This window comes from Lonchura striata, chromosome 6 (genome assembly GCF_050655825.1).
Source record: "Lonchura striata isolate lonStrDom1 chromosome 6, ASM5065582v1, whole genome shotgun sequence".
In the NCBI taxonomy this organism is placed as follows: Eukaryota; Metazoa; Chordata; class Aves; order Passeriformes; family Estrildidae; genus Lonchura; species Lonchura striata.
In genome coordinates, this window is record NC_140708.1 from 5,641,516 (window position 1) to 5,657,110 (window position 15,595).

A 15,595-nucleotide genomic window follows, 5' to 3' on the forward strand; every position below is an offset into this window, starting at 1 on the left:
ACTCCAGTGTTGAAAACTGAAAAGGTTTAGTTAATGCTGGCCCACCTTGTGGTGCCCACAGAGTGTTCAGACAACCCCAAAGCCAGGCTGGATGGCTCCTGCAGGCCCGGAGCTCGGGTGGGGGAACAGCATTAAAAATAAATAACTTTGGCTTTGTCATTGTGAGGCACCATCCTGGGAAGCAACAAGAAGTCTGTTAGAATTGTCTCTTGGGAATTTGTGCTGCCAGAGCTGGGATTTGAAGTGAGCACATGGAGATGGGCAGGTGGAGCTGAGCTGCTGCTCAGTCCTGGCCTTGGAGGAGCTTCTAATGTGGGTTACCATGCATAATTCAGGCCATCCTTTTTCCATGTTCAGAGCTCTGTAACTAAATACTGATTTGCTAAACACAACTTGAATAATGAAGCAATCTGTGGCTTGAAAGCCTTCCTCAGTATTGAAAGAAAAGGAAGGAAATGGAGCTGTATCCTCACTTCTGCTTTAAAACAACACAGATATGCACAAAGTGGAAGAGTCATCTTCATCCCTGCCTTGCTCCCTGGATTTAAATGTGTGCACATGCCTCGTGTGTCCAAAGTACTGCCAGTCCTTCCATCCAAGGCTTTTCCTTTTCCCCACCATCACAGCTCCTTCCATGGAAAAAACAAAAACTGCACCTTGTGTTTCTTGCTGAGCTTAGAGGTAACAGGTCAAAAAATGAATTGATGTGCAGTGTGGTCATGTTTGCATAGGAATAAAGCTCTGTATCTGTTCTGAGCCACTTCAGCTCAAATCATGCCAGTAGGGGAAATTAGTTTGGTTTTCCTCAGTCACAACTTTTTTCTCTTCGATGAAACACAAAGACTTGGGAGCCTGTAAGAGGCTAAAAATATTCTTACAGCTGATAAAGGCTTGATTTGACTTCTGAAAATATGAAGTGTTTTTTTTTCCCTGTGCTGTTACCTTCTCACTTTGTGTTTGTGATGCTGCAGCAGAGCACGTGGTCTGTGGGGCTGCTTTCCTCTCCTTGCTCTATAGGGAGGAGCACTTTTGGTTTTTGGCTGAATAAACACCTCAGACCTGAGGATTTGCTGGTGGTGGTCGCTGCCATCACTGCCTGCCTTGTTTGCTGCTCATATCTCAAAAATTCAAGAGATTTCAAGCAAGCAACTTGTGTGTTCTTGTAACTTTTGTACTGGAAGCAATCAGCTTTTCTAAGCTATTTCTGCAATTCATTGAGTGTAGAAGTTTCTTACCTAGTTCCTCTTTAAAACAAAAAACAAACTTTTTTCTCCTGGTTCCTTTTTTTAGCTAGTAGAAAACATTTCTTTGAATTGGAGCAGGGTACCCTGGTAACAGTCAAATTTACCTCACAGAGCTGCTAAATACCTGCAAACCTAAAGGCTTCCGTTTGTTCTCAGGCTAATCTGTTTGATTATTGATTTTCCTGCTGCTCTTTTGGCCCAGAGAGTAGATCCTTGCTTATCTACATCAATTTTTTTAGTGTTGATAACTATATGTGGCACCTGGGGAAGTTCTAGGATGGGTTGGTTGGGGCTGGTATAGTGGAAGGTGTGGCTGCCCCATGGCAGGGGGTAGAATGGGATGAGCTTTAAGGTCCCTTCCAACCCAAACCAGTCTGGGATTTTGTGATTTATGATTTTTGCCTTGCAGAATGAAAAATGGGTTTCTTATTCAATTGCTCATGCCACACATTGCATTAAGGTACCAGTCTGTTAAGGGTAGAAGAAGTTTCTTCCACAAATAATACCAAACATTTGCTCTGTAGCTCCTTAAATCCATGAGTAGGATGATTGTAAGAGGAGTTTGGGTGCTGCTCATGGACTAGAGCATTGAAATGGAAAATGTAACAAATACAGAGCAGGAGGGAAGCTTCCCACAGCTGCAAAGTGGTGTTAAATCTTTTAAGAAATCAACAGCAAGTTTGGGAAGAACAGTGCTGTGTGTACAAGGCTGGAGCTCAGATCTGCTGCTCTTTTCCCTCCAGAGTCTGTTGCCCATGCTGAGCACAGCTGGTTTTGTGCAGGAATTTTGGTTTTGGCCCTGAACCACGGGCTAAATGCTGTCCTAATGCCCAGTTTTGTGTTTTTCTCGCCCTCCCCAGGAGGAAGAATGCCAACACGAAGATGAAGTAGAGCGTTTCCCATGCTGGCCGCACGCTGGTGTCGGCTGGGTAGGGACGGGCTCTCCCCTCTGGCCAAAGCCATTCCTGGGACAAGATGAAGCCAAGGAGGAGCTCCCCGCCGCGCTGGAGCCGCAGTGACTGCTGTCCCCTTTAAGGCCCATGTGCCACCGTCCCCGGCGCGATGAAAGAAGTGGTGCTGTGGTCACCCGAGGAGGTGACCAGCTGGCTGACGGACAATGCCGTGCCGGAGTACTGTGAGCCCCTGAAGAACTTCACCGGGCGGGACCTCATCAACCTGACGGAGGAGGATTTCAAGAAATCCCCTCTGTCCCGGGTGTCTTCCGACAGCGGCCAGCGGCTGTTGAACATGATCGAGGGGCTGAAGATGGCTCACCACATGGAGGCTCACAAGAACGGCCACGCCAACGGGCACGTGCGCGCCGGCGACGCCGCCCGCCAGAACGGCTTCGGCGCCGCGCTCAAGCTCAACGGGGTCCCCAACGGGTTCAAGAAGGAGATGATCAAGATCCCCATGCCGGAGCCAGAGCGCTCGCAGTATCCCATGGAATGGGGCAAGACTTTCCTGGCTTTTATTTATGCACTTTTTTGTTTCGTCTTCACCACGGTGACTATCTCGGTGGTTCATGAACGAGTGCCTCCCAAGGAGGTGCAGCCTCCCCTCCCAGATGCATTTTTTGATCGCTTTGATCGGGTGCAATGGGCTTTTTCTATTTGTGAAATCAACGGCATGATCCTTGTAGGACTGTGGTTTGTTCAGTGGCTGCTCTTAAAATACAAGTAAGTAAAACCTTTTCAAACCTTGAGTGCTTCTGACAGCTTTTGGAGGGCAGGTGCTGGTTTGCACCCAAACAAAATGAAGCTTCTTGTGATCTTCTTATCTCAGTTTTCAAAGGTGAAATAGCATGGAGTGTGAGCTGCTTGTGCAGAAGAGGTCCAAATGTTCCCTGAGAAACTGAGCAACACCCCTGCTTGTGTTTGCCTGTGTGGTTAACTCAAACCTTCTTCATGGGGGAGAAGCCATGGATTGGATGAAATGATGTTCTGAACTCACTGTTTGTTCAGAGGGGACACAACTCATGCTCTTGTCAGGGCACCTGTGAGCCAGGATCCAAGGGAATGGCTGGAGCTGTGCCAGGGGAGTTCAGGGAGTTCAGGGAAAGGTTCTTCCCCCAGAGGGTGCTGGCACTGTCCAGGCTCCCCAGGGAATGGGCACAGCTGCCAGAGCTCCAGGAGCGTTTGTGCAACGCTCCCAGGGATGTATGGAGTGGGATTGTTGGGAAGGAACAGGAGCTGGGTCAGTGATCCTTGTGGGTCCCTTCCAGCTTAGGATATTCCATGATTTTAAACCCAAGGGAAACAGCTAGAGGGGGTGGTGTGGGGTTTCCCTCAAGAAGGAGGAGTTGGGTTAATAGGGCCATGCCAGGGATCAGACACCCGCTGGAAGGGACCCTAAAGGTCATCCCATTTCCAAAGGGGAAATCCCCTTTGGAAGGGCTTTTTCTGATCTTAGGAGAAGATGCCAGGGAGTCACAGAGCTTAGTCAGTGTATGTACTGGTCATGGAATGTTTTGAAGATGAAAATCCCTCTTTTCTGTCCATGAGCAGAGGGATCAAGGTCTGAGGGGCCCGAGCTGTGGCTGAGCAGCAAAAAGGGAAGAGCAGGAGAGGTGCTGGCAGGAACAGGAGCCCAGCAAGGTGGCTTTATCTGGAAGACCTTGTTCTTGTGATTTTGGATGGGGCACACCAAAGGGGTGGTGACTTGGTGCTGCAGAAAGAGATTAATCCCTTTTGTGCTGGGGTTATCCCCTCCCTTTGAAACTTAATTCAGGAATAAAGGGAGGGCATTGGGCCAGATGGGCCTTCCTCACTTCTGCTTCCTCATCACTGGACGTGTCCAGGGCCAGGTTGGACACTGGGGCTTGGAACAGCCTGGGACAGTGGGAAGTTTCCCTACCCATGGCAGAGGTGGAACTGGAAGGGCTTTAAGGTCCTTTCCAAGGCCAACATTCCCTGATTCCATGATTCTAATGCTGTCCAAGGCATGGGATTGGGCTGGTGTCTCTCCAGAAGGCAGGAGCAGGTCTGGCTGGGCACTCTGCAGTTCCCACAGGGAGTTCAAGGAAGCTGCTGAGGCAGATGAACTTCTCTGGGAAGCATTCCCAGATGCTGTGGGAGAAGCACAATGCCAGGATTGGCCATGTCTTTGGCTCATGGGGTTGAAGGAGCAGCCTGTTCCCTGCTGAGCTCTGCAGAGCTGGAATGGATTTCTCTGGGCCAGGAGTAAGTGTGGAGGTTGTACTTGTTGGCTAGCTCTGAGTCTCACACTCATCCAAATCCTCCTGGTGGAAAGGGAAATACAAGCATTTTACATTTATTTTTTCTTTATATTACAGTGCAGAGCTCTCTCAGACTTTCCTAAGGTAAAATATGCCAAATCCAGCAAAATCAAGTGGTAGTTTTAATTATGAAAAGAAATACAGTGCTCGGAAAAATTCTTCTTTGGTCTTTCAGAATATGGTGTTGCTCAGCCTTTAATCCCCAACCCCCATCTGCCTTTATGTTAAAAAGGAAAAAGCAGGTTCATGTCTGGTTCTAAAAGCCACAAAGATGAGATATTAGAGGAAAAAATCTGCAGAGGAGAACCCCTGCTCCACTGGAATGGTGCCCTCCACACTTAAATTTCAGTTCTTGGAACAAAATTAATAATTATCATTCTTAACTCACAGCTTTGCCCATGTTTACACCAAGAGAGGGAAGAAAAAAGTCTGCAATACTGTTTTACAGCAGTGAGTGCTCCAGTGCAAAATGTGTTTAGCCTGCAAGAGTTGAATTTTTCCTGATAAATCAAGGCACTCAAAGTGTTACTGATCTGGCACCGCAAACTCATACTCCTCCAAGAGTGGAGCACTCCAGTTTAATAACCATGCCAAAAGCACTGGAGAATTTAAAAGGTGGCCAATTTGGAATTTTGAAAGAGCTCAGCTTGATAGGAATATTATTTTTTTTTTTTAAGTGAGTAAAATAGCAACAACTGAATTCCAGTGCCTGAAGGGAAACTCCAAGAAAGGAGAGAGACTCTTTGGAAAGGCTGGAGGGACAGGACACAGGGAATGGCTTCCCACTGCCAGAGGGCAGGGCTGGATGGGATATTGGGAATTAGGAATTGTTCCCTGGGAGGGTGGGCAGGCCCTGGCACAGGGTGCCCAGAGCAGCTGGGGCTGCCCCTGGATCCCTGGCAGTGCCCAAGGCCAGGTTGGACAGGGCTGGGAGCAGCCTGGGACAGTGGAAGGTGTCCCTGGCCATGGCAGGGGGTGGGATGAGATGATCTGGAAGGTTTCTTCCAATCCAGATTGTTCTTGGATTCTGTGAATGCTAGAACCTGCAGCTTGAAATGGCCATAATTGCAAAGAACAGTGATTTAAAATGAGCCAAACCCCACAGGGCCTGTAGCCAGTGGCACACGAGGGGTGATTGCTTTAATTGGATTCACCCCTGATTTCTGTTAACCTGGCAGTGAATTCTCCTTAAGACCTCTCCAGGGGTTGCCCCTGTCCTGGTAGATGTTCCAGGAGAGGTTTAATTGTCTTTCTTTGAGGTGTTTTTAGGTGTTACCCCAGTGGGGCAGTTTTGGGCTGGCTGTCCCTCCTGAACCCATCCTTTAGCCTGGGTGCTCGTGCTGGTTTTGCAGAAGCACCTTGTGGTACCCCAGACCTGCATCTGCCCTCTCTGTGAACATCAGCCCTCACTAATAAATGTTTCTGCAGCTGTGGCTGCTGAGTGGCTTCCCTGCAAACACCCTGTCCTGCAGCCAGGGCAGCTCTGCATTTTTATTTGGGAGCTTTCCTTGCTGATGTGAACTGCTTCCTTTATAACGCTGCTCAGCAAAGATGTGTTCTTCTCTCACTCCTCTGGGTTATACAGGAGACCCTTTGTAATCGCTAAATTGTGTGTCAGCTGAAATAAACTTACTCCTTTTCATCTCGGAATGAAAATCCTGTAACTTTATCCCCTGCCTCGAATAGGAAGTCAGTGACTGGCAACAGCTAATGGAGGGGTGTGGGGCATGAAACCCCCTTTAATGGCTTCAGCACTCAATCTGCACAGGCTTCTGCACCCTAATCCTTAGATTTCCTGTACTCACCTCCAAAGGCAGTGTGGGTTGTGTTGCTGCTGTGTTCCTGGCCTGGAAGGTGTGGGAATATTTGTGGAGTAGTTCAGCATTCCCAGGTGTAAGCCGATAGTGTCACGGGTTTCCAAAGCATCAGGAGAAACCAGCTGCTGGTTGGTTTTATTTACCATTGTGGATTTTGTTTGCCTTCAGCGACCTCCTTATTTGTGCCTGTTTTTTCTCCCTGCCAGGTCTATAATTAGCAGAAGATTTTTCTGTATTGTTGGCACACTATACCTGTACCGGTGTATTACCATGTACGTGACTACACTCCCAGTACCTGGAATGCATTTCAAGTGTTCTCCAAAGGTAAATTCCCCCTGCCTGCCCTAATCTGCCTGTTTCCCCCTTGTCCTGCTGTTCCCAAAACTGCTTTCTCAAGAAGTGTTTCTAAGGGAGGGCATTCTGCCCCTCTGCCCTGCTCTCGTGAGAGCCCACCTGGAATACTGTGCACAGTTCTGGTTCTCCCAAAATAAGAAAGACATAGAATTGTTGGAGCAGGTCCAGAGGAGGCCATGGAGATGCTGAGGGGTCTGGAGCACCTTCCCTGTGGAGCCAGGCTAGGAGAGCTGGGGCTGTTCAGCCTGGAGAAGGGAAGGTCTCCACACACCTCATAGCTCCTTCCAGGGCCTGAAGGGACACGGGGGAGCTGGAGAGGGACCCTGCAACAGCAACTGGAGTGACAGCACACAGGGAATGGATTCAGACTGCCAGAGGGCAGGGATGGATGGGATATTGGGAAGGGATTGTTTCCTGGGAGGGTGGGCAGGCCCTGGCACAGGGTGCCCAGAGCAGCTGTGGCTGCCCCTGGATCACTGGAAGTGCCCAAGGCCAGGTTGGACAGGGCTTGGAGCAGCCTGGGATGGTGGAAGGTGTCCCTGCCCATGGCAGGGGTGGAATGGGTTGAACTGTAAGCCCAAACCAGCCCAGATCAGCCCAAATAATTTTGAGAGTGCTGGTTTGGTGTGACAGGGACACCCTTCTGCAGGTAGGTCACTGGCTGCCCTCTCAGTGGAGGTGTTGACAGGTTCTGCAGGGCAGTGCAGCGATTCCCACCCTTTTCAAAGCACTCAGCTGCCCAAATTCTGTGGTATTTTCAACTAATTTGCATGATCAGCAGGTTCCTGTCCCCACTGAAACTGTTGAACCTTTGCCACGTGTGAGTCACTCACTGATTTCTGAATAAATACAAACCTCTGTGTGTCAAATCCAAATATGATTCCTGGTTGAAAATGGCACAGAGAGACTTTCCTAAGGGTGTCTTCTGCACATATTTTTGCAACTCTGTTAGCACAAGGACTTCTCACTTCCTCCCCAGTCCAGCACTGACTCTGAGGGATAAATTAGGCTTGTGAAAGCCGTGGATGAAACCAGGCTACAGAGACAGAAGTGTTGACCCTTGTGGTCAGCCTGGAAGGGTAATTCACCTGCTCAGGGTGGAGATGGGACAGAGCTGGTGGTGTTGCATCCACCTCTGGTCACTCCAGCATTGCTGGAATCCTGGTGCTTACTGCAATTCCTGGGGCTGGTTGTGCTGTGATGCACTTGAAGCAGGAGAAAGGGCAGAAGCACAGCCATAAATCAGCTGGCAGGTTGTAAAATCACTGAAGTACAGGTAGTAAAATCCTGGCTGGACTTGATCCACGTGCTGAGGTGTAGGTAGTAAAATCCTGATTGGATTTGGTCCATGTGCTGTCGTTGTTTTGGTGAGGATTGGCACATCCAAACAAAGCCAAAATGCTTTTGTTCCTCATGAAGTCCAGCCAGTGTTTGCCAGGGCGGAACCTTTGTGGCTTTTGGAGGGATTTTGGAAAGAGAAGTGAGTAGGAGAGGATTCAGCATTGTGTTTAAGCAGCCTAATGCTAGGAAATTAAAAAAGAGAGAACACAGGTATTTATGGGCTGAAGTGAATAAATCTGCCTGTTTGGGGAATTTATGGCATTGGCAAATCCTTCTCATTACTCAAGTAGAGACAAGCTGAGGGCCCTGATAAAATTAAGGAGTTTTCTTGAAAGCCCTAAATGTACTGGTGGGAAAAGAATAACCTCTCAACACCTTTTTGAGTTCTGTGTGATTGTGAAAAGTGGGCTTTGGGGAGCAGTTTAGTGTTTGTGAGCAACTGTTAGCAGGAAATGTTTAATTCCTGCAAAGAACATGCTCAAGTCCATCAGAAATTATTAATTTCCACTTCTTAAAGCAAGGCCAAGCTTTAAAAGAAAAACATAATGGCCAGCCTGGGGGGGATCTGTGTTTCATTCTGACAGTTCAATGGTTTCCATGGATTTTCAAACACCATAAAATCAGGTGAGGATGCAGCACACTTCTGCATTGATCCATTAGTCCCTGCTTCCTGATGGGTCCCAGAGGTTCTCCACACGTCCTGGTTGTCCCATGGCATGCAGTTTTGTGGATTTGTTCAAAATTTGGCCTAGGCTAAGAGCTGAGAGCAGCAAAAGTGTTGGGCAGTGCCAGCTGCCCTCGGTCACTCGGGAGAGGGAGCAGAGTGTCCTCTGGGAAGGACTTGCTTTGCTTGGATTTGGTTTTCTTGGGCAAACTGAAGTTTTTCCAGGAATGCTCTGTGAGCCAGTGCCGTGGTCAGGGGTGGGTCAGAGCAAATCTGGGTGTGGAGGGAGATCCCTGTTTGGGCTGCTGTGGATTCAAAGCACAAGTCTGGCCCTGTGCTCTGACAGACAGCACACGTGTTTCTGTTGGAATGGGAAGCAGAAAGAAATAATTAGCAGACTTTTCCAAGGCCTTGGGGTTTGGCGTGAGATGCTCTTCTGTTCATCAGATCCTGGCTTTGGCAGCTGGCTGTTCAGTCTGGGCAGTTCCTCCTGGTTTCTGTTGGATGATCACCAGTAGAGCCTGCACTGTTACCAACAACATGAACTAAATTAAACCTCATTTTAAAGTATGTGCTGCCTCTTGAACAGAAGGAAAATCTCACCTGAGCACCAGCTACAAGAGGTGCAAAACATCAAAACACTTGTATCTCATTTCCAGTCTTTTTCCTGCTAGAAATGTGCTGCCAGCTTTTGGGAAAGGCTGAGGATTTATTTATCTGCTGATTGATCTTGTGGATCAAAGCAGAAAGGGAGAAGAACTGAAAGGTCAAATTGCTGGTTAAAACCATTGCTTTGAGCTGTGATATTTCACTGTGCTTTTGTGTTTTGCTGTCCCACCAGCTCTTTGGAGACTGGGAATCTCACCTGCGAAGGATAATGAAGTTGATTGCTGGTGGAGGCTTGTCCATCACGGGCTCCCACAACATGTGTGGGGACTACCTGTACAGTGGCCACACCGTCATCCTCACCCTCACCTACCTGTTCATCAAAGAGTGTGAGTGCCCTGCTGCCCTTCTCTTGTGTGCTTCTTCCTGACTGAGGGGTTTCTGGTGTGCTCACTGGAGAACACAATTTGTGTTAAAATATCTGCGTGCTCCACGATGAGAGGACACTGCCTCACGCTGGGTATTAGGGGAAAATTCTTCACTGGAGGGATTGTAATGGTTTGGGTTGGGAGGGACCTAAAAGCCATCTCATCTCACCCCCTGCCATGTCAGGGACACCTTCCACTGTCCCAGGCTGCTCCCAGCCCTGTCCAGCCTGGCCTTGGGCACTGCCAGGGATCCAGGGGCAGCCCCAGCTGTGCCAGGGCCTGCCCACCCTGCCAGGGGACAATTCTTTCCCAAAACCCAATCTAAACACAAGCAGGTTGATTTGACTGGCCATCTTATATTATATCTTTATCAAAGATTTCATAACCTTTATCATTTCCAAGGATCTCATTAACCCCGAGTACAATTTTAAGTTACACCTTAAGAGAGTGATACTTATTTTGTGATCTCAGCATTCCTGCTGCTAATCTCAGCACAGGCATCCCTGTGTCAGCCAGAATTGCAGTCCATGACCTCTGCTAATCCCAGCAGTAGTCCTGATAAGCTTCCACTTGGGAGTAACCCCTGCTTGTGCTTCTTTGCAGATTCCCCACGGCGACTCTGGTGGTACCACTGGCTCTGCTGGGCGCTCAGCATGGTGGGCATGTTCTGCATCCTCCTTGCTCATGACCACTACACTGTGGACGTGGTGGTGGCTTACTACATCACTACAAGGCTATTCTGGTGGTACCACACAATGGCCAACCAGCAAGTGAGTGCCTCCCACTCCTTGGATGCTCCTGCTGTAGCCTGGAGGGGTGAGAATATCCAGGCTCACCCATGTCCTGTGCAGAGTCCCTCTCTTCCCCCCAGCTGTTGGGTTTGCAGGGGAGAAAAAGGCATCATTAATTGGGTTCTTGACCACAAAAATATGGGAAGGTCATCCCAAAGGCAGGCAGGGCCCTCCTGCCCCTGGATAACCTCAGTTTTTTGAAGTGTTCTGAATTTGGGCCAGGCGGCCACATTTGTGACAGAACAACAAAGCATTTAGATTCTTTTGCCTTGGATTTGTTTTGTTTGGTTGTTGAGGCCAGCTGGGGTTGTCCTGTGTTCTGTGGCTTGTGCTACAGGTCTCTCGAGGTGCAGGAGGGGGACTTGCTGAAAAGGAACTGGTTTTTAAAAATGTTTTCAGGGGGTGGAGAGTTCCCCTGGCTGGTGAACTGGGGCAATCAGAGAGGAGCTGACAATGCTGACTAAAGTGAAACCTCTGCTGTGCCAGGCTGGAGATTAGGAAAGGTTCTTCCCCCAGAGGGTGCTGGCACTGCCCAGGCTGCCCAGGGAATGGGCACAGCTGCCAGAGCTCCAGGAGGGTTGGGACACCTCCCCAGGGGTGCCCAGGGTGGGATTGTTGGGGGTGTCTGTGCAGGGCCAGGAACTGGATTAATAATCTCTGTGAGTCCCTTCCAACTTGGGGAGTTCCCTGATTCTCTGAGAGGAAATGCACAAGTCTTTGGATAGTGGACAAGGGAGTTAAGAGACATTTTTTAGGTCTGTAGCAGCATGTTGGTGTCCAAATATTTTCTGTGCTCATGATCAAAAATACTTTGCTTATCTGTGGCATATGCTGTGGTTATTATGTGTATTAAAGACCTGCTGCAATGGTAGAAGAAGAATTTATATTGTGACAGTGCAGGCTTTTAGATCCTGTCATGGAATGATCGTGGAATGACCTGGGCTAGATGGGGCCCTAAAGGTCATCTGGCTCCAGGCCCCTGAAGGCCTTGTAGTTCCCACCTCCTTATTCCACTGGTTTGGTGCTGCCTGAAGCAATGCACCACAGCCAGGCCTTGTGGTGCATTTCTAGCCAAGTGCCTAATTGCAAATTAGGTGCCCTTTGATGTTCAGTCAGTTTGGGAGGCGCTGTGTTTCTGTGCCCACGCTCTGCAGCTTTGTCACACAGCCTCAGGGGATTCCATGCTTTGGCTCTGCTCCTGGGCTCAGAGCAGTGGTACTTCAAGCTGGAAGTGCTGGAGTCAGGAGTGCCCCAGTCCTGCTGAGGAATTGCTTCAGCAGAGCCCTTGGTGAGGACATATTCCTTTCTGCTGCCTGATGTGACTGGGGAGCACTGCTGCCCTGAGCTGCCAGGATGTTGGGAAATGCCAGTCCCTGATCCTTCCCTGAGCACACATTGCTGTGCTGCTCCCTCCTTCCTCCTGCTGGGGCTTGTGCCTGGCCTCAGAATGAAAAGCAGCTGTGGATTTATTTGAGACGTGAGCTTGACATGGGGATGAAGCTCAGTGTAGGAGCCCTGTGCTCGTGGGTGGATGCAGGAATCCCTGGCTCTGGCATGGATAATAGGCAGCAGGGGGGTTGGATAATTCCCTCAGGACCTGCACTCTCTGTGGGCTGGGGTTTGCTCATGGCTGGGAGAAGCAAAAGGTAGGTGGGAGCTCTGGGAGCGTGTGGAGGGCAGGGCAGGCTTCTGACATCCTCCAGATGGGTTGGGTTGTTCCCTGCTCAGGGCTTCATCTTGCAGTAAGGTAGGAAAATTATAAAGAAAAGCCTTATAAAATCAAGCCTGCTCTGGCTGGCCTGTCATTTTGTCTAAGTCAAGCTAGTCCTTTGCAAGTTCCCATGTGAAAGCAATCCTGGTGTGAGCAGCACCTTAACATAACAATCTATTCCTGGGTAAAAAACAACCAGCACCTGCATAAACTGTTTTTGCACTGTTAGATAGAAAAATGAAAACAGTCTCTCACAAGCAACTTTTCTTGCACGTACACACTGGGGGTTTGAGTGACCAATCAATACAGAATAACAACTTGTTAATAACCAATAAAGTAAATGGCAAGAAAGCTACTGACCAACTGGAGTCACACAGGAGGTCTGTAAAACTGTGTAAGAAGGAGTTATGTGACTAAAGAAGGGGCTTTTTCCACCATGAAGAAAATGGAGTCCATGTGATTTATTCCCACAGCTCCACAGGCACACAGCCAGGCCCAAAGTGATTCCTGAGCCACGTGGAATTTCAGAGGCACTTAAGGAACAGCTGTGCTTTGGGATGGCATTTTCATTCCCAGAGGAGAGCAGACACCCGTCTTTGGGCCGCTCATTCCTTTCCTGTGGGCCCATCAACCAGCTGAGGTCCTGTGGGCAGGGCTGAGCAGCTTTGGTGTGTGCAGGGCTCAGTTTGGGAGATGAGATTTTGGGAGCAGCAGGAAGCAGGACAGCGCCGAGTGAAGTCATGCGAATGAAGCACCCGCCCTTCCCTAATCCTCTTTTTTTTAACCCTCCTCCCCCTGCAGGTGCTAAAAGAAGCTTCCCAAACGAACCTCCTTGCAAGGGTCTGGTGGTACAAGCCCTTCCAGTACTTTGAGAAGAATGTCCAAGGAATTGTACCTCGCTCCTACCACTGGCCCCTGCGGTGTGCGGCGCTGGCGCGGGGCCGGCAGGTGAAGTACAGCCGCCTGGCGAGTGACACGTAACAGCGTCACCAGGGCCCCGGAAGGACCTGTCCCAAGTGCTCACACCTCCAAGAGAAGATGCCATAAACAAAAATCCACCGCTCCCCGACCCTTTCTTTAGCAGCCCCCTGGACCTGACCTATTCAGTTACCTGGTAAGCACTGTGATCTTTTTTTCTCTCCAAAGGATCTGCGTTGGACAACAATAAAGAGAATTTAACTGATCATGCACTGTTACACATTTCTTGTCGATAGAGTTGGGATTTGCATTTGCCCATCACCATGTTCCTTTGTATATGATGCGACGACATAGATGAAAAGCTTTTATATCATAAGTTCTGGTCTTTCCAGTCACGTCTGGGAACAAAGCATATTATTTTCTTGGGAAAACATACTTTTCATATCTCTTGCCCCAAAGATTGGGCTGTAAGCCATTTTCTAGCAAATTACTATATGAAGGTTTCTAAATATCTGCCTTGGGTGAAATCAAGAAATCTTTCTACCTATTGCACCGCGCTACGAATAAGATGATAGACACAGAAAGGTTTGGTAAATCCTGATTTTGTAGATTCTGCAGTGACTGACTGTGTCAAAAAAGTGCAAAAAACAAAAAACCAAAAAAAAAAAAAAGAGAGAAAAATATGTAAAGTGATTTTCTAAGTATTTCCTAACTTTATTTTTCAAAATGTGTATGAAAAAAAAATTAAATTTAAAAAGATTTTTACATGTCAGAGAATAGAGAGTTAAAAAAATTTAAAGAAAATGCTTCTTGGGAGAGATAGAGAGATTTGTCTATGTTTCTAGTGCCTTTCTTGTCTTGATTGTATGGTCAGTAGGCAGTCTTAAATGTTTTTATTTAAAATAAAGTATTCCATGAAAGCAGAATTATATATACTGTATAATTACTAATTTTTGCATTTATAGCTAAATTAAACTGGAAATTTGCTTATAATGTTGAAATTGCCACGTGTAGGGAAAAATCTCCCACCCCACCAAATAAAAAAGGGTCCGACCTCGCTCACACATTGTGGGCAGGTCAAGCTAAAAAAGTATCACTTTATTGTCTACTTGGTAGCTGGATTTTAAAGAGCAAAACAGCCATGAATTCCTGTTTTTTAAGAATTTTACAAATGATCACTGAGTGAACTATGAATGGTTTCTCCATCCCCTTGTCGGAGTGTTGTTGAAAAACAACAAAGATAATCTATTTCTTTAAAATATTTGTGCAGAAACTGCATGTAATTCTAAGTTTTCACTCCTACCATACATACTGTATGTCTGGGGAAGTCTCCTATCCTAAACTTGCCAATGTGCAGAACAAAAATAGTTTTTATAAAAAAAGAATGAAGAAGAGAAAAATATATATATAAATATATATATATATATCCATTCTGTATTTTACGTGAAGCAGAGTTATCTTCTGTAGGTTTTTTGTGTATTCACAAGGTGATATTTGTATTGTAAAACAACAATGGTGAAGGAAAATAAAAAAGGCTTTTGAAAAATGTAGTTTCCTTTATCTTCTTAATATTCAGTTGAAATTTAAAGCTGGGTTTATTCTTCCAAACCTTGCCTTTAAGTTGATGTTATTGCACTGTAGGCCATCCGATGTGGACTGTATGGAAACTGCATTGATGTGGAATTGCTGTTGGGCAAAACAGTGCCTTATCTGAAATAAATGCTATGCAACCGATGCCGAGCGGGCGGGGGGAGCCTTCCTGGGAGCCATCTCCAGGCCTTGAAAAATCTACCCTGCAACTGCTGGGATGCAGCACAGGGCAGGGTGGGCATCCCTTCCCCCAGGAGCTGCCAGTGCTGGCCCCTGCACACCAGAAAAAAAAGAGAAGAGAAGCCAATTTCTGTGCGTCCGTGCTGGTGAAAGTGTCATTTTTCCCTTCTTTTCTTATTGTTGATTTTTTTGGGGATGTTTTATCTCTGCCTCTCTGCCTTGGCCAAAACCCTGGGGAGCTGGTGGGGTGCTGCTTCTGCTGCTCTGCCTGGCTGGTGTGCTTGGGGTGCTGAAGGAGAGCAGCTGGTTCCTGATCAGTTCTGTCTCCCTGGGGGAGGGAGGGAAGGAAAGGAGGGAGGGGTTCCTTGGCCAAACCCTTTGCAGCAGCTTTGCAGAGCTGGGTGGGGATTTAGGACTCAGCTCTGCTGCTCTGCCTTCAATTCACGGCTTTACCTTGGCAACTTTTGGGGCTAAAGTCAGTTTTACCCCACCCCAGCTGATTTTTGAGCTGATTTTTGAGAGAGTTGGCGCTCCCAGACCTGAGGAGTAGATTTTTCAAGACCTGGCATCACGCACATCCGAACCATTGACATAAGTAAATGTATGGATATATATGCACATGACATTAAATGGAATCTGCTGAACCCTGCCTTGTGGTGTCTGACTTTCTGCATGGCTCTGGCTCCTCACGGTCCCAGCTGTGCTGGGGCAAG

The 15,595-nt window shown here is 47.9% G+C and overlaps 1 protein-coding gene across 8 annotated transcripts in view; it reads left to right on the forward strand.

Annotated features, from left to right (window-relative positions):
- Positions 1-15,531, forward strand: part of SGMS1 (sphingomyelin synthase 1) — an 88,653-nt gene extending 73,122 nt beyond the window's left edge. For all 8 annotated transcript variants that reach the window (XM_085583981.1, XM_085583980.1, XM_021537077.3 and 5 more), the window contains 5 exons: positions 2,105-2,923; positions 6,506-6,623; positions 9,500-9,653; positions 10,296-10,462; positions 12,996-15,531. In XM_085583981.1, coding sequence (XP_085440107.1) covers positions 2,307-2,923; positions 6,506-6,623; positions 9,500-9,653; positions 10,296-10,462; positions 12,996-13,175 — 1,236 coding nt within the window. In that variant the 5' untranslated portion in view covers positions 2,105-2,306 and the 3' untranslated portion in view covers positions 13,176-15,531. The remainder of the gene's footprint in view (positions 1-2,104; positions 2,924-6,505; positions 6,624-9,499; positions 9,654-10,295; positions 10,463-12,995) is intronic.
- Positions 15,532-15,595: the final 64 nt, after the last annotated feature.